Here is a 23,818-nt window from a genome sequence, read left to right on the forward strand (position 1 = left end):
ACTGCTTCAACAAGGTTCAACCGGCGTGGTAGTCCCGGAGGACACCGGAGCCGCCTCCCACACCCGGTCCTTGTGGACCGGGCGAGGAAGGAGCACCCGGACTCCGCCGAGACTCCACGCACCACCTTATTATTCACACGAAACCGCAATAAACCAGAAACAGTTATTTATATTACTGTGCTTATATGTAACTCCAATTCGTGCAAAATAGTACAGAAGGAATGTCGTTCTTGATGTAGGGTTTTTTTCCTCCTTTTCCTTCCCATGGGTATTCTTTGTTCGAAGTATAGTTACTTCCTCATAATCCCAATTTATCATCATGGATTCTCTTTATTCAATTATGATTACTTCCTCATAGTCCCAAATTATCATCATATGGGTAGATGGACCAGGCATCTATAAATCTTTGAACAAAAAGACAGAATGTCAATACCAATCCTTACAATTACATAAATTGTCGATCAACTTAATGATTCCTAGTTCCATACCCAGCCTGCACATAAAACCAGGTTAAAAATTAAAATTAAATTAAAAAAAAAATTACCATTAATCCCAAGCCTGGACTTGCTGTGAAGTGGTTAGTAGCTTTTCGGTACTATAACTGTGAAAAACTGTGGGCTGTGGGTATGTTGGTTATAGCTAATACTGTTCCTAGCTATGTGAGTAAGGCCCTGGTTGCACCACAATGACGCTATGGACTTGACATGGAGATAAGTGATCACATTGGCAATGTTTGAAGTTGGGTATTTTACCATCAAACAGCTTTTGTAGGAAATTTCAATGTGTGCTTACGTGTAAACCACTGTATTACATCCTTGTTTTGATTAACTACTGTGATCTTCTTGTATGTATGTCATGTTGCTAACTGTCCACAACTATTGCTATTGACCTAATCCAGCAGTTCAGTTAACCCCTTGAGGACTTACTTGCTGTATTTTAATGCATTTATAATAAAGATTATTTTTATTTAAAAGGATTCATACCACATTGTCTCTGTGTATAAAATTTGTATAGTGGTGTCCTGACACTTCCAATGAGGTTGAGGAGTGACCTAAATTAAATGATTAATTATCTGTTTTATTACAGAATCAGGTCACTTATGACCATAATGGATTTCAAGGCTCAGGAATTGTCCTGGCGGAGTAAGGCTACCAATATTTTTCAGCAAGGAGTCTCTCTTGATTTTAATAATTCCCATACAACTGAGAAAGAGAATTTAGTAAAATATAAAAATTTAACACACAAAAAAATGAAAATCTGGTGGACAAAGGTGTCCATGGAAAACTACCTGCTTTCTAAAATAGTGCCCAGAGGTCTGAGGATTCAGACCCACCCCACTTTTCCTTTGCAGGATGAGGATCTGACTAAACGATGGATTGAGGCATCTCTCACCTGCTCTAATGAATTTATGAAAATTATCATAGATAAAAATGCAATCCTCCTTAAAACGTTAGATACAGAACTGGAGGTGTTACAACAGGCTATGACTAGAGATATAGAAGGAACCATTTTGAAAGATTTTTTTACTTCATTGGATAAAGACATCGAGAAATGGGAAACTGAAATCAGTCAACTTAAAGGAAAAAAATATCAGCGGGACATGGCTGATTTTGAATCAAAAAAGATATTTAGATGGCAAATACCAAAAAAGAACGATAAAATATCAATAAGAAATGCATCTATGTCTTCTGCCGCCTCGACCAGTGAAGGCGAGTCATCATCATATGAAGTGGAAACGTGGGACAAGAGATATATGAGAACGAGAAATGGGGACAAAGCCAAGAACCAACCCAAGATTTACCATCATGATGGGTTCACTCGGGATGATCAACTTAAGGTAATAAACCTTTCATCCCATATACTTACAGATTGTCAAATCAAGGTGCTGGAGAGGGGATTGTCCTTCTCCCCCTCCAGCAACCTTGATAAATTTACTGTTGTCAAAGATTTGCATTTATTTGCCAGAAAGATTTTATTAAAACGGTTTTTCCATCATTCCAACACAGGAGAAATATATGGCTCCAAAAAAGAGCAGGAAGCATTATCAGTCTTGAGTACTCTGGCTATGGAAGGTGACACCGGGAATATTGACGATGTAAGTACATCAATTGATGATGAACCCTCATCAAATGATGAATTATCTGTTGGTGATCGAACGGAGGGGACATCAATGGTTATACCCTTTCCAAAACATTTATACCCGAAATCGAAAAAATTCCCACCCTTCAGTTCATGTCCAGCGGGGGATATTTTTGTCAAATTAGTCAGTGGGGATGTAGAAGGCCTGGCGAGTAATGTTCATCGGTCTTCCAATCTCAATTATGCTGAGAGAAGAGCATTAAAAAAACTACGATGCCTTCCAGATATAACCATCAAACCCGCCGACAAAGGCGGGAATTTGGTTATATGGCCGAATGATATGTATGAGGCACAGGCCTATAAGATTCTTAGGAATTCTAACAACTATAAAAAATTAATCTATAATCCATTGTCTAAACATCAAGCAGAGCTCCATGACATTCTGGATAAAGCCTTACAAGAGGGAACAATCCCTAAGAAGGTCATGGATTCTCTGTTAATATCCAACCCCAGAATGCCAACATTCTACATTATTCCTAAACTACATAAAAATCAGGTAAACCCCCCAGGACGTCCAATTGTTTCTGGTAATGGAGGCCTATGTGAGAGGGTGTGTGATTTGATTGAGTACTATCTCCAACCCTTAGTCTTCACACTTCCCTCTCACATTAAGGATACGACTACAGCCCTCCAGAGACTGGACAATCTGAACATAGGAACACAGGCACTGATGGTAACCACTGACGTGGAAGCCTTATATTCCTCAATTAGGCATCAAGATGGAATTTCGGCTGTGGAATTTTTTCTACAATCAAGCAATTTGGATCCCAAACTTGTAGATTTGATTCTCCTCCTACTTAACTTTATTCTTAGGCATAACTGTTTTATGTTTAAGGGGGAGACATATCTGCAAACACAAGGGACTGCAATGGGGGCATCTGTGCCCCCTCATATGCAAACTTGTTTTTGGGAGCCTGGGAGCGCCAGATCTTCCAGACTGAGCCAGATGAATCCGTGTACCTGGTCCAAAATTGGATCAGGTACATAGATGACATCTGGTTCATCTGGGAGGGTTCAGTTGAACAAATGGAATTATTTATGGGTCGGCTGATCATGAACAATCAAAACATCTATCTGACCTATAAATATGGACGCGAGGTCGAGTTTTTGGACATAAGAATCCAGGCGTCTCCCAATGGAGACATTAGCACTGATGTCTACAGAAAAAAGACCTCCACCAATACCTTGTTACATGCCCAATCCTGCCATCCCACAGCCACGATTAGAGGCATACCCACGTCGCAATTTTTAAGAGCAAAACGTATCTGCTCCTCTATGAATAGTTTTCAATCACAAGCTAAAGACCTGACTAATCGGTTTCTAAATAGAGGCTATAGTAAGAAATGCATTAAACGGGGCTATAGAAGGGCACTCAAAACTCCAAGGGAGAGGTTACTCTACCCCCAACCAACAGAAATTCAGACTGAACAACCTGTCAGACTTATTACCACTTTTAACAGCCGGTGGTATGATCTGCATTCAATCCTCCAGAAACATTGGAGTGTTCTTATGGTTGATCCAATTTTGAGAAAATGTCTACCTGAGCGCCCGTTGATCACAGCACGACGGTCAAAAAACTTGAAAGACCTTTTGGTCCAAAGCTGTTATCAAAATTATCAAAAGAAGCCCCAAATGCAACTTTCCCCTGGGTTTTTCCCTTGTGGATTATGCAAGGGGTGCCTCAATATGGTCAAGTCTAAAACATTTTTTGGTTTGAAAAACTCAAAAGAGTATACCATCAGACCACACCTGACTTGTTCATCAAAAAATGTGGTCTATCAAGCGGAATGTGGATGTGGCAAATATTATGTCGGCCTTACTAGTCGAGAGCTAAAAATTCGGGTACGCGAGCATGTCCGAGACATAGAAAAGTCAAAAACAGCACAGGACACAGAACATCTCAAAACCCTACCAAGGCACTATAAGGCATACCACGATTCTAACCCTACTTCTTTAAAAATTAAAGCCATTGATCAAGTAAAAATGGATTTGAGAGGTGGTGATCTGGGCACTGTCCTAAGTAAACTAGAAAGCAGGTGGATTTATACATTGGGTACAGTTGCTCCCGCAGGATTAAACGAGCACTTTGGATTTAGCTCTTTTCTGTAGGTTGTATGGGATTAATGGTAATTTTTTTTTTAATTTAATTTTAATTTTTAACCTGGTTTTATGTGCAGGCTGGGTATGGAACTAGGAATCATTAAGTTGATCGACAATTTATGTAATTGTAAGGATTGGTATTGACATTCTGTCTTTTTGTTCAAAGATTTATAGATGCCTGGTCCATCTACCCATATGATGATAATTTGGGACTATGAGGAAGTAATCATAATTGAATAAAGAGAATCCATGATGATAAATTGGGATTATGAGGAAGTAACTATACTTCGAACAAAGAATACCCATGGGAAGGAAAAGGAGGAAAAAAAACCCTACATCAAGAACGACATTCCTTCTGTACTATTTTGCACGAATTGGAGTTACATATAAGCACAGTAATATAAATAACTGTTTCTGGTTTATTGCGGTTTCGAGTGAATAATAAGGTGGTGCGTGGAGTCTCGGCGGAGTCCGGGTGCTCCTTCCTCGCCCGGTCCACAAGGACCGGGTGTGGGAGGCGGCTCCGGTGTCCTCCGGGACTACCACGCCGGTTGAACCTTGTTGAAGCAGTGGGGTGTTGCTGCCATTTGGGGACGCCCAATATGGCTGCACCACCCTCACTGCATAGACTTAGAATTGTTGAACATTATCTATGATTAAGTGATATATCATTGACAATTGTGGATAGATGTAGTTTAGTATAGAATTGGGTTCTCCTTGATGTAATGTAAATACGATCTGGATATGAGGAACGGGCTTTGGGAACTGGTTTGTATCCTGGCATATCGGATTTCTGTAGATGTGTGAATTAAGACTGTCTGATTACGAGTGCTATCGCCATACTAATTGATTTTGTGATTTTATTTTATTTGGTTGCCTTGTTTTGGCCTACTTCTACTAACCAGATGTCCTTGGTGCTGTAGTGATGCTTGCCATGGCCGGTGACGTGGAACAAATAGATTGATTTTGACACTGATGTGATGTTGTTGCGTGGTGTCACCATAGCAACATACGCTTCATCCACCGACGTAGAGGTGAGGGGCGGACCTTACCGGAAGCGGGCGTCGCGTCTCGAGGCGTGGGCGTGCTGGATTGGGTCTGTCCCTTACCAGCGTCTGTTGTGGTGGGACGATACTACAGTGATACATTGTTTATTCGATGACGTATAGGTGCTGGGTGGCTTTCATTATTAATAAACGTCACGCCCCGTGACGCGGTTGATCCTGCCCCCTCCACTAGCGTCTTTGGTTTTGATGTTTTTCGTTGCTAAGAGCATGTGGGCGTGCTGGATTGGGTTGTCCCTTACCAGCGTCTGCTATGATGGGACGATACTATAGCAACACATGGTTTATTCGATGACGTATAGGTGCCGGGTGGCCATCACTTTAAATAAACGTCACGTCCTGTGACGCGGTTGACCCTGCCCCCTTTACTAGCGTCTTCGGTCTTTGATTTTTTCTGTTGCTAGGAGACGTGTCTCATGGCACAAGCATACTATGACGCGGTGGATTCGGCCCCTTTATTAGCGTCATCGGACACAGTGTGGGATGACACTACGACACTATAGCAACACATTGTTTATTCGATGACGTATAGGTGCCGGGTGGCTCTCACTTTAAATATACGTCACATCCTGTGACGTGGTTGACCACGCCCCCTCTATTAGCGTCTTCGGTCTTGATGTTTTCCGTTGCTAAGAGACGTGTCTCATGGCACAAGTATACTATAATGCGGCTGACTCGGCCCCCTTATTAGTGTCCTCGGACACAGCGTCCGTTGTCGCTAGGAGACACGTCTCATTAACGGAAGCACACTATGCTATCACCGGCGGCTGGGCTAAATAGTAATTACCTGTGTTGTTTGCAGCTGCCCATATGCTAGAGTACAACCACGTCATTGATTGACATCTGATCCTTCCTATAGCAAGTTTGCACAGACCTGCAGGAAGTCCATCCTCTCCCAATTAGGATTTACCTAGTACACTATATATACCTGACCTGCACACAGTCCACCATACGTCCCCTGAAGAAGAGGTGAAACGCGCATAGGGACTGGTGGTTGCCTGGACTTGCTGTGAAGTGGTTAGTAGCTTTTCGGTACTATAACTGTGAAAAACTGTGGGCTGTGGGTATGTTGGTTATAGCTAATACTGTTCCTAGCTATGTGAGTAAGGCCCTGGTTGCACCACAATGACGCTATGGACTTGACATGGAGATAAGTGATCACATTGGCAATGTTTGAAGTTGGGTATTTTACCATCAAACAGCTTTTGTAGGAAATTTCAGTGTGTGCTTACGTGTAAACCACTGTATTACATCCTTGTTTTGATTAAATACTGTGATCTTCTTGTATGTATGTCATGTTGCTAACTGTCCACAACTATTGCTATTGACCTAATCCAGCAGTTCAGTTAACCCCTTGAGGACTTACTTGCTGTATTTTAATGCATTTATAATAAAGATTATTTTTATTTAAAAGGATTCATACCACATTGTCTCTGTGTATAAAAGAAGAAGAACCGTGCCTACTAGCTGTTGTAAATAGTTGCTGCCAAGCTGAAGTTCAGAAAAAAAAATACCCTTTTTGACTTTGGTATCTCTTGATTCATTCTGAACCATCTGGCCCGGCATATCCAAAAGCAACAAGCAGTCTGCGGAGGCATATCGCTAGGCAATGACCACCACTGAGACATACAAACCAAGCTAGGACCCCTCTTTTTATGTAGTGTGATGGGGCGTAGGAGACAAGTTACCTGCAGCTTCCACCCCCGGCCACATTAAACACTGATAATAAGGGTCACTCAAAAGATTCTTGGCCCGAGTGACACACTGTTTTTTTCGGTACACCTTAGGCTAAGTTCACACTTGCGTTGTTTTGCATCATTCACAATCTGTCGCCTTGAGGAATTACGGTATCCTGCAAAATATTTTGCAGGAAACCATCTTTCCCCCATAGACTTCTATTAGCGACGGATTGTGATTGATGGCCCTGCGTTGCATCCGTTGTGTGACGGATCAGTTGTTTACTGACTGACCGTCAGGTGGGAGCAATGCTGAATGTAACGTTTTTTTGTATGCGGTGGATCGGTTTATTACTGTGAGCATGCGCACAGTAAAAAAACCATGATCGACTGTAAATTCAATTCCAATTCCAGCGGCCGGATCAATCAGCTGATCACCCGGCGGCTGGCTTTTGTGAACGATCAGCTGATCACCTAACCCCCGGAAGATCAGCTGATCGTTCACAATAGCCGGCGGCCGGTAAAACATTAAAAAAAAAACAAAAAAAAAAACAAAACGACAGATCTTTTTTTGCAACATCAGTCACATCAGTTGTGCCACTATCTGCAACGCATCCGTTGCATCAGTCACACAACTGATTATGACTGATGCAAAACAACGGAAGTGTGAACTTATGCGGGCGTCACACGAGACGATCTATTGTGCGATGCATCGTCGGGGTCACAGTTTTTGTGACGCACATCCGGCATCGTTTGCGACGTCGTTTCATGTAACACCTCCGAGCGCCGCTGAAAGTTCGCAAATCGGTAACAAATCGTGAGTTGTGTACTCGTCGCTTATTTTTAAAAAATCGTTTATTTTTCTTAGCGCCGGTTGTTCATCGTACCCGGGGCAGCACACATTGCTCCATGTGACACCCCGGAAATGATGAACACAGCTTACCTGCGTCCCACGGCACCCGCCGACTATGCAGAAGGAAGGAGGTGGGCGGGATGTTTACGTCCCGCTCATATCCGCCCCTCTGCTTCTATTGGCCGGCGGCTGAGTGACGTCGCTGTGACGCCTAACGTCCCTCCCCCTTCAGGAAGAGGATGTTCGCCGCCCACAGCGAGGTCGCTCAGCAGGTAAGTACGTGTGACGGCGGTTTAACGACTTTGTGCGATACGGGCAGCGATTTGCCCGTGACACACAAACGACGTGGGCGGGTACGATCACTCGTGCAATCGCACGATAGATCGTACCATGTGATGCCCACATTAGCCTTAAAAGGGTGCTTTACACGCTGCGACATCGCTAGCAATTGCTAGCGATGTTGCACGCGATAGTTCCCGCCCCCGTCGTGTGTGTGATATTGTGTGACGCTGCCGTAGCGAACATTATCGGTACGGCAGCGTCACATGCACATACCAGGTCAGCGACGTCTCTCTGGCCGGCGATCCGCCTCCTTTCTAAGGGGGCGGTTCGCGCGGCGTCATGGCGACGTCACACGGCAGCCGTCCAATAGCAGAGAAGGGGCGGAGATGAGCGGCTGGAACATGCCGCCCACCTCCTTCCTTCCTCATTGCCGGTGGACGGAGGTAAGGAGATGTTCATCGCTACTGCGGTGTCAGCCATAGCGATGTGTGATGCCGCAGGAACGAGGAACAACATCGCTATTAAGCAGGCAACGATATTTGGTTTTTGGACGACCTCTCCAAAACCAACGATTTTTGCCTGTTTTGCGATCATTTAAGGTCGCTCGTAGGTGTCACACGCTCCAATGTCGCTAACGACGCCGGATGTGCGTCACAAACACCGTGACCCCGACGATAAATCGTTAGCGATATCACAGCATGTAAAGCCCCCTTTAATCTTTTGATACCTTTGGAAAAATGGTTGGATAGTAGGGTTTACCCAAGAATTGTGGCTGACCGATTTCACCCCTTTATGGCACCCGTTTATGCTATGGCAGAAGTACACTTTCAGCATGACAATGTACCATGTCACAATGGCAGTACAGGCAGTCCTGAGGTGGCAAACAAAATACTTTTTTACTTTTTGCATTTTTGTTAACCCATATGTGTATGTAAGTTTGAACACGGGCAAGAAAAAAAATATATATAACACCTCCAGCCACCCTGCTGCTTGGTACCCACCATACGGTCCTCTTCTTTACATCATTGGAAGTGCCACACCCAGTGCCATTTTCACTATAGGCCAGGACTTACGGCCACTCCCAGGCCTCGGACATTACTGTGAGTCATAAGGTTGTGGCTTTATAATATGCAGTGACCTCGACCTAGATGGCTGGGATGCAGTCAAAAGTCTTGGAGATGTGGAGCACCACAGCGATAAGAAGAGCTATCTCTGGCCTCTTCACTGTAGACTAGGACGTACGACCATGTCTATGTGTGCTATGCATCTTAAGGTCATGGTGGGTGCAGCTGGATTTGTTTTTTTCCTTAGCCAATACTCATTTTGCCATCCTGTCCTTTTCTTTCCATCATTGGGTGCACCACAACTCCGGCTTCTTCACTATAGGCCAGGACTTCTCGGTGTGTCCATACCGAAGTTTACTGCACATCATAAGGTTGCGATGACGACCTACTGACGAGCAGTGAACTCCGGCCTAACTGAAGCCGGGAACCTGGTCTAAAGTAAAGAGGCCAGAGAGGTCAGTGGTGGGGTGAGTATATTAGTTTATTTTTTCTTTATTTTTAATCATCCGATTTTTGTAACTTGAGGTTGTGTACGATTAATCAGATGTTTGTGAGTCAGAGCTCACTGTATAACGATGGGGCCCAGGATTTCATTATACATCTTGTTGAACTTGATTTTGGATCACGTATTTCAGTATCTGCCATTGTAAGGCGGTATGGCTGTGTATGTATACATAAAAATAACAATTTAATTATCCATTTTATATAGAAGTACTAAATACAGTACATGGCTCCCTGTGTGTAGATAGTGTCCATAGAGGCTGATGTGTTAATGTCTTGTCTCAGCTTAGATAACTTGTCAGTGAATCCACCCGGCTGTGGTAACAGTATCATATCACTGAATTAGGTTCATACCCAGTGGAGCACTTAACATGGTCTGTTTCTATGTGAAATATCGCCCACTTTGAGGAAGAGAAGGTTTCTTAAATTTGTCCGTCTCTCAGCGGGCGGAGGTGTGAATCCTCTAAGTGTAACGTGTAATCAGAGCTCATGGGGTAGTGCAGATCTTCTTACTAATAATTTCCAGTGGCTTTTTCCTCAGTACTTATTCCTTTCTGAGCTGAAATTTCTGCTGAAGCTAAACAGCAAACTGCCGTCAGTGAGTGAAATGATGTAAAATGTATTATTTAAAGCAAAACGTCATTTGGAACCATTTTCTCAAACACAAGAGCAGATCCATTTTCTTAAAAGGGGTCTCCTGAAGTCTGCAAATTATCACCTATCTGCAGGGAAAACGTCCGAATTGCGGGGGGTCCAACTGCTGGGAACCCTACAGATCCTGAGAATCTAATGGAGCTGAAGTCTTCGCCATGAATGGTTTAATGGGGCCGCCAGGGATAACTGAGCGCACATCCCATAAGAATGAATGGAGTGGAGTGAACAGGACTGACCACCATTACATTCACACATGGGTCTTCAGAATTCTAGTACTCAAGGATTGTCATGATGGTCAGCAATCGGGAACTTATTGTAATGCCATTATCGGCGTCTCTGCATTGTCATGCCCACCCTCTTCCGGTGTGAACGCCAGCACACTCCCGGCCACTAAGCGTTGTCTTCTGTGTCCCCAGTCCCAGGGCCCTTGGAGCCGGCAGCAAGCATCACAACCTTAAGGGGTACTTTGTACACTACGACATCGCAGGTGCGATGTCGGTGGGGTCAAATCGAAAGTGACGCACATCCGGCGTCGCTGTCGACATCGGAGTATGTGAATCCTTTTTACTACGATTAACCAGCGCAAAAGCGTTGAAATCGTATGATCGGTGTAGCGTCGGTCATTTCCATAATTTCGGAAGGACCGATGTTACGATGTTGTTCCTCGTTCCTGCGGCAGCACACATTCCTGTGTGAGAAGCCGCAGGAGCGAGGAACATCGCCTTACCGGCGTCCCGGCTGCAATGAGGAAGGAAGGTGGTGGGCGGGATGTTTACGTCCTGCTCATCTCCGCCCCCGTTTCTATTGGCCGCCTGCCGTGTGACGTCGCTGTGACGACGCACGACCCGCCCCCTTAGGAAGAAGGCGGTTTGCCGGCCAGAGCGACATCGCAGGGCAGGTATGTGCATGTGAAGCTGCCGTAGCGATAATTTTCACTACGGCAGCTATCACAAGATATCGCAGCTGCGACGGGGGCGGGGACTATCGCGCTCGGCATCGCTACCATTGGCTTGCGATATCGTAGTGTGCAAAGTACCTCTAAGAGTGCCAACTGGATCTATTAATTTACCTATCCCACATATATGGGAAAACCTTCAAACTTTGGAATACCCCTTTAATAAAAGGAAGTGCCTCCTTCAGGACTGTAAAGAGTATATCTCTTTCCATGGAGGACCAGGCATACCTGGGAATTCCATGGATAAGGTATTGTTTTCAATAGATTCATTGTAATGCTTAATTTTAACTGTGGGGGTGCTGCAGGGAAATTTAACCCTTGTTTCCAGCTGCTATATAGTCCTAGACATCGTTGTAGATAGTGACTCCCAACAAACCATGTGTAGTCTGTCTAATGTGGCAGTCATATACACTCCATCTGTGGCTACCTTGTGACTAATAGGCATTCTGCAGGTTAGCAAGAAGAGAAAGCTAGAAAAAAGAAGGATTGCAGGATAAGGTCACACATGATTTGTTTGTAGTATGTACGGTAACCATGGAAGTAACTAGGTCTGCATAACACTTGTAGGCCTAAAACATTAGTAGATTATTTTTTTATTAAGACTATTTGAAAGTTCCTTTACTTCTTTTGTTATATTATATTAAATTAGTTGTTGTAGTCAATGTTAGACTCCAATGTTTTTTCATATTGAGACTTGGTTTAGGTAACCGTTTTAGAATGAAGCTTTTTATGATCATATGTATTAATATATTTGTTAAAAAATGTTTTCTGAAATAATTTTTTATATACTCTCAATGCCAATTAAAAGAAAGAAACTTGTAATAAACGTTAATTAGAAATTTCCTACTGTTTATTTTCTACATCTCCATGGTAACAGACCACAAACATTCTGTGTAGTCAGACTCCGCAGTCACATCTTCTTCTATTAGTCTTCTTCAATCTAACCTCCTAAATGTGGGATAGCACAAAATAGGAGAGATTACATGAAGTTTGCCTGCTCTCTGTTACCATGGGTATTTACGAAGGAGCCAAAGAAATGGCATACACAGCCTTCATAAAAAACAACAATATTAATACACAAGTGTGGTGATGTCTCTGTTACAGCTTCTTCTGCCATACCTTGTGGTGAATATGGGGTGAGGGGCTAATTAGGTGATGGGCCCATATGCAGTTCTTGAATAAGGGCTCTATCCTCGAGGTTACCCCCCATGGATCAATACACAAGCTAAGACTTGTAAGTGAAAAAGAAAGTGTTGAACAACTGACGTCTTTATTTCAGTAGCATAAAATACAGTTTCACAATGTGGTGACTGACCTGACGGATAAGTAAAAAAAATAATGAGTTAAATAAATAAAAAAGGTGGACATAACAACAGCATTTGTGCGGGCCTTCCAACTATCACCCCAATAGTTAACCAGAACCAGGTGTTGAGCCTGAGCAAGACCGGTGGAGGGCAATGGGTAACAATATTTGGAAGTACTCAACAATTCAACACATATGAGGACAGCCCAACTGTATAGACTTTGCGAGGTGCCACCAAACCTGCCCAAAGGGTGCCAATAAAACACAACAAAGCACCCTTAATAGTGGATGGAGTAGCGTCACAATAACATACAGTATCGTGCTAAGGAGCCGAACAATACAGTTCTTTTGTTTTTATTATGGTACATATTATTTCTGTACAGTGTGACATCATCATATACGGCGGCATGTGAACAATATATATATATATATCTGTATATATTTTAGATGATGTTTATATATATATATGTACATATATTTTATACATATTTAGAGATTGGAATAGACATAAATAACCCTAAAAGCTTCTCAATGGGACCACTGGTTAAAGAAATGCCCATGTAGTTATAATAGCTGTTGTAAATATTATTTTAGAATCGCTTTGAACTACTAGGTCAACTCTGAAAAAGGATGTATGGACAGTCTTATTGGAAGATGCCCTTACAAGCTGTATATGTGGCGCCCCTGACCTGGTCAGGCACCACTGTGTACTGCACCCATGCTGGGGACAGTACAATACAGGTAATCCAGAAGGCTGACCGAGGTGGGACTACACAGGCGCATAGTGATCAGGTCTCACACATGTACCTTTGAGAGGACCCCTGGGGATCCCAGGAGGGGGCAAAGCCTTCACCTCCACTGGAATAGTGGAGGGGGCCAAAAGCCTCCATCTCCACTCAAGGGGTGTGGTAAGAGAGTCTGGTTGCTAGGTGGCGTAGGCAGGCACAAGAGGAAGGAGGAGGGGAGTCTGAAGCAGAGTGTGGAGGAGTGAGGAGCATGGAAGAGGAGCTCTGACAGGAGCAGCAGTGCAGGTCCCTCGAGTGAGCCGGTTCAGTGTGCAGTTCAGGGGAGAGCAGGAGCAGACCCCTGGGGCTGTTGCAGTCTGACAGCGTCCGCGCAGTGGCTACCGACGGGGGAGAACGGTCACCTAGTAGGGCTACCCGAAATCCATCTTCAGCTAAAGAGAGAGCAACGGAGTGGGAAGTAAGGAGACTGCTAGAGAGTACCAGGCCCAAACGGGCGGCAGATCCCGATGCGGGGATAGATCCACCTTTCCTTGCTAAACCTGCCGGTGTGGGGCCCTCAAAGCCCACGCCACAACACTACAGAGTCCGCAGCCACGTAGCCACAGTTAGGGCCCATAGTTCACAGGAGGCAAGCAGCCGGAGTGTCCTGGTCCAGGCTACAAGCAAACGGGCCAAAACGAAGGGGAGGGAGGCACCAGCAACTTCCCTGGGTGACCCCCATAGGGACTAAAAGTCGGGGTTACCCCAAACCACCAAGGGCTAAGGAAGGCGAGTCGGTAGTCACCCTCATCAGTCAGCCTGAAGGACACCTGGTTCCAGCCTGGTTCATCCCAGCTACGCCCGGGTTACTCACTCTGCCACCTTCTGTGAGTAAAACCCCTGAAAGACATTTCGCTTGTGTGGAGTTATTCTGCGCCTTGTGGTTCTACACACCTACACAGGGCCCTGGGGCTTGCCTCACTCTCAGGAGGCTATTACAACCGACTGCACCCACCATCAGCCCCAGGCATCCCTTAATCTGCAGTGGCGGTCCCCACTGACCGCAATTCTGAGAGTGGCGTCACGACAAATAGAAGATTTCCTACCGGTGACAGGATCCAGCTGCGTGGAGTCCCTGAAGGTAATGCACCGACACTGCATCAGCGGGGCTTCACATATAACAAGAAAAAAAGGATAAATGTTGGACCATGAAGTGGAAGAAGACAGAGGTAGACTTCCATAATCAAATGTGTTTCTTTTGTTTCTATCAAGACACCATATTTTAGGGTTGGATTAAACTCTTCATCAGGACTATACAGTATATAATAAAAGAAGCTTTGCATTTGATTGTTGAAGTCGAATACTCTGGTAGTGCAATGTAATGCTGTGAATGTTTTTCCCCGGTTCAAAATTTTACAGTATTGGTTCTGCTTCAATTGGGGGTGTTGGGTCATTCTAGCTGGCACTCAGCCATCCTTTTTAGAGGCCCGAACGAGCAAATTAAAACACGCTCACAATCTCTGCACCCACTATTATATCTTGGCTTTGTTATCTAATGACAGTGGCACTTTAAGCAATAAATTAGGTTCCTTATAACAAAAGCCATAGGCAAGCGTCTCTGTTTTAAACTGTGTTGTCCAAGATTTAATAAATACTAAAAGCAGGTAATAGGGTAAAATAAAAAAGAAACTTTCACATTCAGGCAGTCCTTCTGATCTTGTTGCCTTGCCTTGCAGCAATGATGTGTTGCCCATGCGCACATGACCACTGCAATCAATCACTGGCCTTGTGCTGACTATGGTATCATCACCACTGAAATACATGATTGGAGTCTTGACACCTGAATGATAGGACAGTTCAAAAGACCAAAAGAACCACCAATCATTGTGGTCATGCTGACGTGTCCTGCAGTGGTAAAGTGCTAACCATATGCACATGACCACTGCAATGAATCACTGGCCTTGTGCTGACTGTACTAGCATGACTGCTGAAGCCCGTGATTGGTGTCTAGCCACTTGTTCGGTAGGGCAGTTCAAAAAGACCAATAGGACCAGTGGAGCCCCAGCACCCCAAGAGTGTCGAGGGATTTTTAACAGATCAATACGTTATTTTTAGTGACGAGCGAGCAGTACCACGCTTGGGTGCTCAGTAATCATAACTAGTGATGAGTGGGCACTACCATGCTCGGGTGCTCAGTACTCATAACTAGTGATGAGTGGGCACTACCATGCTCGGGTGCTCAGTACTGGTAACTAGTGATTAGCGAGCACTACAATGCTCAGGTACTCATAATTAGTGATGAGTGGACACTACCATGCTCGGGTGCTCGGCACTCATTATGAGCACTTGGATGCTCAGATAGGCACGACTCGAGTACCAAGTATAATGGAAGTCAATGGGTAACTTGAGCATTTCTCTCTAAGAGTTCCCGGGAAAATGCTTGAGTCCTTCATTAATTTCCATTATACTCAGGTACTCGAGTCGCGCCCACCCAAGCACCCAACCGCTTGTTCCGAGTACCCAAGCATGGTAGCGCCTGCTCATCACTAGTTACGAGTACCGAGCACCTGAGCATGGTAGTGCTCACTCATAACTAGTCCCGAGTACCGAGCACCTGAGCATGGTAGTGCTCAGTCATCACTAGTTACGAGTACCGAGCACCCGAGCATGGTAGTGCTCACTCATTACTAGTTCCAAGTACCGAGCACCAGAGCATGGTAGTGCTCGCTCATCACTAGTTATGGGTACCGAGCACACGAGCATGGTAGTGCTCACTTATCACTAGTTATGGGTACCGAGCAGCCGAGCTTGGTAGTGTTTGCTCATTACTAGTTCCAAGTACCGAGCACCCGAGCATGGTAGTGTTCACTCATCACTAGTTATGAGTGCTCAGCACCCGTGCATGGTAGTGCTCGCTCATCACTAGTTACGAGTACTGAGCACCCGAGCATGGTAGTGCTCACTCCCCACTAGTTACGAGTACCGAGCACCTGAGTATGGTAGTGCTCGCTCATCACTAGTTCTGAGTACCGAGCACCCGAGCATGGTAGTGCCCGCTCATCACTAGTTGAGTACCGAGCACCTGAGCATGATAATGCCCGCTCATCACTAGTTGAGTACCGAGCACCTGAGCATGATAATGCCCGCTCATCACTAGTTACGAGTATCGAGCACCCGTTATTGTAGTGCTCGCTCATCACTAGTTATTTTGTTACCTTATCTTATTCACTGCTTCATGGACATTTATGAAAAATCTTGAATATCCCTTTAAGGCAAACAAACACCCCATGCAGGGCACTGTCCTTAGCTAATACTATTAAACATATATTATTTCCTAGAGAACCGCTTTTAACAAATCTCTCAGTCCACATACAAGATATGGATTGAACAAATAAATATATATATTTATTTTTTAATAAATATACACTCTTAGACTACACATTTTTTTCTCTCAAATATACAATACAGTATTTAGCAGTGCTCAGAGATGGCTATGGATATGCATATTCTATAGGAAATGGTGATCTGCTCCAATTCCATGTATTATTAGTCTCAAACTTCCTCTTGGTTTGTTTTTTTTTCAAAGGGTAAACCTTAGTTTAATCTTTGGAGTGTAGCTCCACCTTAAATGGGGTGTTCCAAGGGTATACCATAAAAGATATGAAAATGGATTTATTGTGGTATTGCATGAATTTAGTTGGGAATAGTGATGTAAAGTGCTTCACATTCATCTAAATGGGGCAAATGGTGTCTGGACTGGAGTACAAAAGGGGTATTTGGTGCCTCCACTACCTAATATTCTCCAGCCTCTCCAAGCAGCAAGACATAGGACCCTCATCATCAGGATTTGTTAATGATCTAATGTATCTCCCCAATGTAAGTTAACCTCACATTATTTGATTCTGCTATTGGGAAGGGTCTTGCATCACATTTTTGGTGATGGGTCCTCACCAAGCGTGATCCGACTCTATGTTGTATAATGTTTGAGGCACGATTTATAAAAGGCAAAAAAAATAATTAGTGATTTGATGCACTTTTGTTGACTATTTTTTACATTGAGCGGGTCCATGTTAATCTAGTCGGAATCTTGGCGGGAATCTGCATATCGCATACTTATCGCCACATGACCGCTGTTCCCGGCTCTGACAATGGACAATCCTCACAGCGCACAGGGCACAAGAGATGTAAGGGATTCACAAGTCTGCAGTCACAAAGAGTAACTGCAGACTTGTGGATTCAGACTGGAAAACTAATGCTGCAATACTTATTACCCAAGAGTTAGGGGTACTTTGCACGTTGCGACATCGCTACTGCGATATCGTCGGGGTCAAATCGAAAGTGACGCACATCTGGCGCCAGTAACGACGTCGCAACGTGTAAAGCCTAGATGCGTCGATAAATGATCACAAAAGCGTCGAAAATCGGTGATCTGTGTAGCATCGGTCATTTTCATAATCTCGCACTGATAGGAGATACGATGTTGTTCCTCGTTCCTGCGGCAGCACACATCGCTGTGTGTGAAGCCGCAGGAGCGAGGAACATCTCCTTACCTGCCTCCACCGGCAATACGGAAGGAAGGAGGGGGGCGGGATGTTTACGTCCCGGTCATCTCCGCCCCTCCGCTTCTATTGGCCGCCTGCCGTGTGACGTCGCTGTGACGCCGCACGACCCGCCCCCTTAGGAAGGGGGCGGGTCGCCGGCCAGAGCGACGTCGCAGAGCAGGTAAGTGCGTGTGAAGCTGCCATAGCGATAATGTTCGCTACAGCAGCTATCACAAGATATCGCATGTGCGATGGGGGCAGGTACTATCGCGCTCGGCATCGCTAGCCGATGCTAGCGATGTCGCAACGTGCAAAGTACCCCTTAGACCCCTTAAAGTGAATGTATCATCAGAAAATGGCCTATTGTTTTTATGTTAAACATACCATGTTTCCCTGAAAATAAACCCTAGCAGTCTTTTCGGCATAAGGCTTAAATATAAGCCCTACTCCAAAAATAAGCCCCAGTCAATAATGAAGTGTCCATGCAGATAGAAAAGTTAAAGATTACTGCAGGAAACTTCATTATAGAAAGCAGACACCCCCAAAAGAGAGAAGACAGAAGACCCCGCAATCATAGTCACCAGACTCCAAACTGGAGGACCTGCAACAGAACGAATCAAGGACCTGCGGTGGAATGCACACACACACACACACACACTCACACACGCACATCTGATCGCACACCCATCATGTCCTTGATGCATTCCACCGCAGGTCCTTGCACTCCACTGCACTACATCCCAGGTTCCCCTGCTGGCTGGAAGCAATAGGTATCATCGGATGTGTGTGTGTATGTGATCTGATGTGTGATTGTGTGCGATCTGATGTGTGTGTATGCGATCTGATGTGTGATTGTGTGTGCGATCTGATGTGTGTGTGTATATATGTGTGTATGTGTGATCTGATGTGTGTGCGTGTGAGTGTCGGCTGGAAGTAGGGGAGTACCACTGTGTTTCATACCTGCTAGCCCACCATATCGCAGGAGGACCTGGGAGCAACGCAGAAAACCAAAGTTTGGTAACTATGATTCTCCTGGGAAGGAAGGGCCTCCTTTTGGCAGGTAAACTTATCTCTTGAGAATAAGCCCTACCCCAAAAATAAGCCCTAGCGCATTTTGGGGGGCAAAAAATAATATAAGACAGTGTCTTATTTTCGGGAAAATATGGTAGACGTATATTTTTTATATTTTGTTTTTTTTATTATATTACAATCCATATTTTAAAAAAAAGAGCATTACAGTATTGTAATTTTCACATTGGCTACTTATACTTTCTGTCCTTTACAGAAAACCTTTCAGCAGTGTCATTATCATCATAGATAATATTACAATCACAGCTAACACTTCTATAAACAACTGAAAATCTCCTGAAAAAACAGGTATTAGGAGTCCAGCAAAGTGGCCAGTGTGAAAATTGCAAGATTTCTAGCTTTTCCTTTTAGCTCAGACTATGATAAAAAAATATATATTTTTTTATATGTATCTCATGACCCAATTTTTTTAAAATACTTTTAACATGAAAATCTAATTTAAGCAGGTCATTTTCTAATGACACATCAATATTGCGATCTTAAGATATCCATAAGTCTCCCGTAATGTTTACAGAGTGAATTGTTTGTATTTGTTCGAACTTCAAAATTCAAACTTTTGAGAGAGAGAGAGAGAAAAAGAGATAGAGAGAGACAGAGAGAGAAAGAGAGAGAGAGAAAGAGAGAGGAGCGAGAGACAGAGAGAAAGAGAGAGAGAGAGCAAGAGAGCGAGAGAGAGAGCAAGAGAGAGCGAGAGAGACAGAGAGAAAGAGAGAGAAAGAGATAGAGAGTGAGAGAGCAAGAGAGAGACAGAGAGAAAGAGATAGAGAGAGAGAAAGAGAGAGAGCGAGAGACAGAGAGAGAAAGAGAGAGAGAGAAAGAGAGAGCGAGAGAGAGAGCAAGAGAGAGCGAGAGAGACAGAGAGAAAGAGAGAGAAAGAGATAGAGAGAGAGTGAGAGAGCAAGAGAGAGACAGAGAGAAAGAGATAGAGAGAAAGAGAGAGAGCGAGAGACAGAGAGAGAAAGAGATAGAGAGAGCGAGAGAGAGAAAGAGAGAAAGAGATAGAGAGAAAGTGTGAGACAGAGAGAGAGAAAGAGAGAGAGAGAGAGAGCTGCAGCTTCAGAGCATGCTCAGGTCATTTTCTAATGACACATCAATATTGCGATCTTAGGATATCCATAAGTCTCCCGTAATGTTTACAGAGTGAATTGTTTGTATTTGTTCGAACTTCAAAATTCAAACTTTTGAGAGAGAGAGAGAAAAAGAGAGAGCGAGAGAGAGACAGAGAGAGAAAGAGATAGAGAGAGAGAAAGAGAGAGAGCGAGAGAGAGACAGAAAGAAAGAGATAGAGAGAGAGACAGAAAGAGAAAGAGATAGAGAGAGAGAAAGAGAGCGAGAGAGAGAGACAGAGAGAAAGAGAGAGAAAGAGAGAGAAAGAGAGAGAGTGAGAGAGAGCGAGAGAGAGAGAAAGAGATAGAGATAGAGAGAGAGACAGAGAGAAAGAGAGAGAGAGAGAGAGTGAGAGAGAGCGAGAGAGAGACAGAGAGAGAGAAAGAGATAGAGAGAGAGACAGAAAGAGAAAGAGATAGAGAGAGAAAGAGCGAGAGAGAGAAAGAGAGAGAGAAAGAAAGAGAGAGAGTGAGAGCGAGAGAGAGACAGAGAGAAAGAGTGAGAAAGAGATAGAGAGAGAGACAGAGAGAGAAAGAGATAGAGAGAGAGAAAGAGTGAGACAGAGAGAGAGACAGAGAAAGAGAGAGAGAGAGAGCTGCAGCTTCAGAGCATGCTCAGTACACCAAACAGGATCCTTCAGAAAGGATACAACCGCAAGTGCACAAGCAGGATCCGGCGCCCATTGAACTACATTGCACCAATGACCGCAATGTATAAGATCCGTTGACCTGCAGTTTTTGGATGCAGGTGAAAAACGCAACATGTTCCATTTTTCAAAAAAGTTAAAAAACTGCAAGTCGCCGGATCCAGACGGCAACGCATGCGAACGCATGTTACCGCAAGTCTATTGAAAATGCATTGGATGAAAAACAGATCCGTTTTTGAGGGAAAAAACCCATCCTGCCACATTTCAAAAAACACTGATATGAAACCAGCCTAAGGCTATGTGCGCACTGAGCGTTTTTTTGCGAAATTTTTCGGGTGCGTTTTTGGGCTCAAAACTGCATGACTTTGCTTCAACCGGAAAGTCTATGACTTTTCATTTTTGCTGTCCGCACACAACTTTTTTTTTAGCTGCGTTTTTGAGCAAAAAAAAATGGACATGTCAATGCTTTCCTGCGTTTTAGTGCATTTTTCACCCATGCAATGCATTGGAAAAACGAAAAGATCAAAAATGCAGCAAAACGCAGCCAAAAAAGCACCGAAACGCGCTGCGTTTTTGCCGCGGGTGCGGTTTTTGTGCGTTTTTTTGCGGCCAAAAGAGCCCAAAAATGCAGCCTCAAAAAAGCGCTGTGTGCGCACATAGCCTTACATATTATATTAGTACATATACATACTTAGAAAAATGATCCGAAATGAAGTCAATGTAGGCCTCGTACAAAGAATACAACCAATTGGGGATGAAAGGTGGAGGTTCACTTCAAAGTAAATATAAGTAGTAAGGTTATTACAGTATCCTGTAGGTATATTTTTCTGTCACATATGCGTTATCTTATTATAATATATGGATTTATTTTACAGCTTTACATGTGTATCCGGGTATATTAATATATATTTAGTAGTTCAGTTTCTATAAATATGGATTTGTATATTTACTGTATAAACAAGTATATAAATATAAGTATGTGTTAACACACAAACATACCACATACGCCAACAGATATAGAATTTAACGTTGAACGACAAAACTGCATAAACCACGTATTTTTAGAATTTTTTTGTTGTTGTTTTTAGGAGTTTTACCACATTCACAAATTGGACCACGGATATCAATATCTCCCTTTAAATGGAATATGAGAGGTTGAGTGAATGGCAGTGTCCCGTAGTCTTGAGGCAAGCTCATCTTAACCCTAAAAGTCCTTAGATGAGATGTTGGACCTCTGATATATAGCTTTGTATGTCCTTTGTGTCTTGTGGTAGATAGTATGGGAATTCGGCGGTTGTGCAAGGCCTTGACACTTATAGGAATAATCAGCATTTTTGCGGGACATGGTCAGAACAAGCTGATTAGACCAACATTTAACAAATGCTTTGCATCGTGGATATTTACTGAGGCACATAGGCTAAATGCTGCCATTCAATCAGAAGCAGCGGAACCATTGCTTCCAATCTCATGCTTCCTTGCAAGAAAACGCTGTGTGACGTCTCTTCCGCGGATCTCACGTCACCTCCAAAGATGCTGGGGAAACTCTGTCACATTCTGCACGGGATCTCAGGCTATGCCACTGCTCCACTGCCGTCCTGTGCGAATTTAACATGCGTCGCCAGTGGTTGGACTCTGGGGACCCCGATGAATACTGACCAATCACTATCCTCCCAATGAAGTCATTGCTGCTCTTCATGTTGTGTCCATACACTGCAAAATAAAAAGTAATGTCAAATATCTTTTTTTTTTACATTTTACATTTTTTTTTAGCATCCATTTGAAAATGTATAAAATATTTCTTAACACTTTAAGTTCTATCTTGAAAAGTCAGTTGACTGTTGTCTAAATTAAGATGAATCAGGAGATATAAAAGTGCAATAGGGTCTTATCTATGAGACGATGGTGGGATTTTCTCACCTGAAGAGGTAGTGTGAGACCAAACGACTAGAAGAGCATGGACTCAGCTGCTGAGGTATAGACAGCTACCAATGGAAGATGAGGGTGAAAACTCCTTCATCAGGACAATAAGAATCAACGAATTGTGATTGTCCTGATGAAGGAGTTTTACTCTGAAACGCGTTGAATAAATTATATTTTAGGACTTTCTGATCTCATTCTTCACAAGCCAGAGGTTTTATCCTCTTCGTCCATTGGCAGATGTTGTCCAAATTACTCAGCTACGTCCGTCAGTCCCACAGACTTTAAATGGAATAGCAGCGACTATGCGTGTCCATTGCTCCATCTAAGCTCTTCTAGTATTGGGACCAAAATTCATTTGACTGTGGAGGTCCAAGTGGTGGAGCCCCTTAATCATAAATTTAGAACCTTGCCAAGATTCTGAAATCAACTCATTGAAGATAAGGTTGATGTGTTCCTCCTTGATGTTTTCTGGTGAAGCTTTGTCTGCTTAGATTAACTGCTGTATAGGAACACAAGCTCGCCGGGAAGCCAGTGCATGGAGAACTGATTACCATTAAAGGGGCTGCCTCAAGTTGGGAAGTTATCCATGGGATAAGAGACAATTTTCTGGTCAATGGTGGTCTGAGAGCTGGGACCCAACTGATCCCAAAAATCAGAGCTCCAAAGAGTTCCATGTGAATGGAGGGACGGACAGTCATGTGCAATGCTACATCATTCACTCTTAATGAGACAGCCAAAGATAGCAAAGTGCAGGACTTGGCTGGTCTTCCCGTTAAGAATTAATGGAGCGGATGTGCGCATAGTTGACCTTCATGCCATTCAAATGCCATTTTTCGAGATTGCTGGTGGTGCCACCGGTTGGATCCCCCGTGATCGGGAAGTTATCCATTATCCTCGTGGTAGGGGATAACCTCTAAGCTTGAGAATACCTTTTTAAACCTTAGATAAATTCATTACAAAGTAGCAAGAAAATTTTCCACTGAAAATGAAGAGGACTATGGATTATTTGTATTTATACAGCCTAGTTCTCAGACAGTGCAATCATAGACCAGACAGACTTAAAATGCGCCAGTTAGTGGTTCATACTGTTTGTTAATTATCTAGCACATGTTTACACTGTCTAGTCTCACTTTACATTATTACATTATATTATATTAGTTAACTTACTTTGTGTCAGAAAAGTGTGCCAAATTTTGGAG

General features: G+C 43.7%; 1 protein-coding gene across 2 annotated transcripts in view; it reads right to left on the reverse strand.

The window, feature by feature from the left end:
• Window positions 1–19,921: 19,921 nt before the first annotated feature.
• The window catches only part of SYT17 (synaptotagmin 17), a 180,102-nt gene continuing 176,205 nt past the window's right edge, over window positions 19,922–23,818 (reverse strand). For both annotated transcript variants that reach the window (XM_075317981.1, XM_075317982.1), the window contains exon 8: window positions 19,922–22,409. In XM_075317981.1, the coding sequence (XP_075174096.1) occupies window positions 22,213–22,409 (197 nt within the window). In that variant the 3' untranslated portion in view covers window positions 19,922–22,212. The remainder of the gene's footprint in view (window positions 22,410–23,818) is intronic.

This window comes from Anomaloglossus baeobatrachus, chromosome 7, assembly GCF_048569485.1.
Source record: "Anomaloglossus baeobatrachus isolate aAnoBae1 chromosome 7, aAnoBae1.hap1, whole genome shotgun sequence".
NCBI lineage: Eukaryota > Metazoa > Chordata > Amphibia > Anura > Aromobatidae > Anomaloglossus > Anomaloglossus baeobatrachus.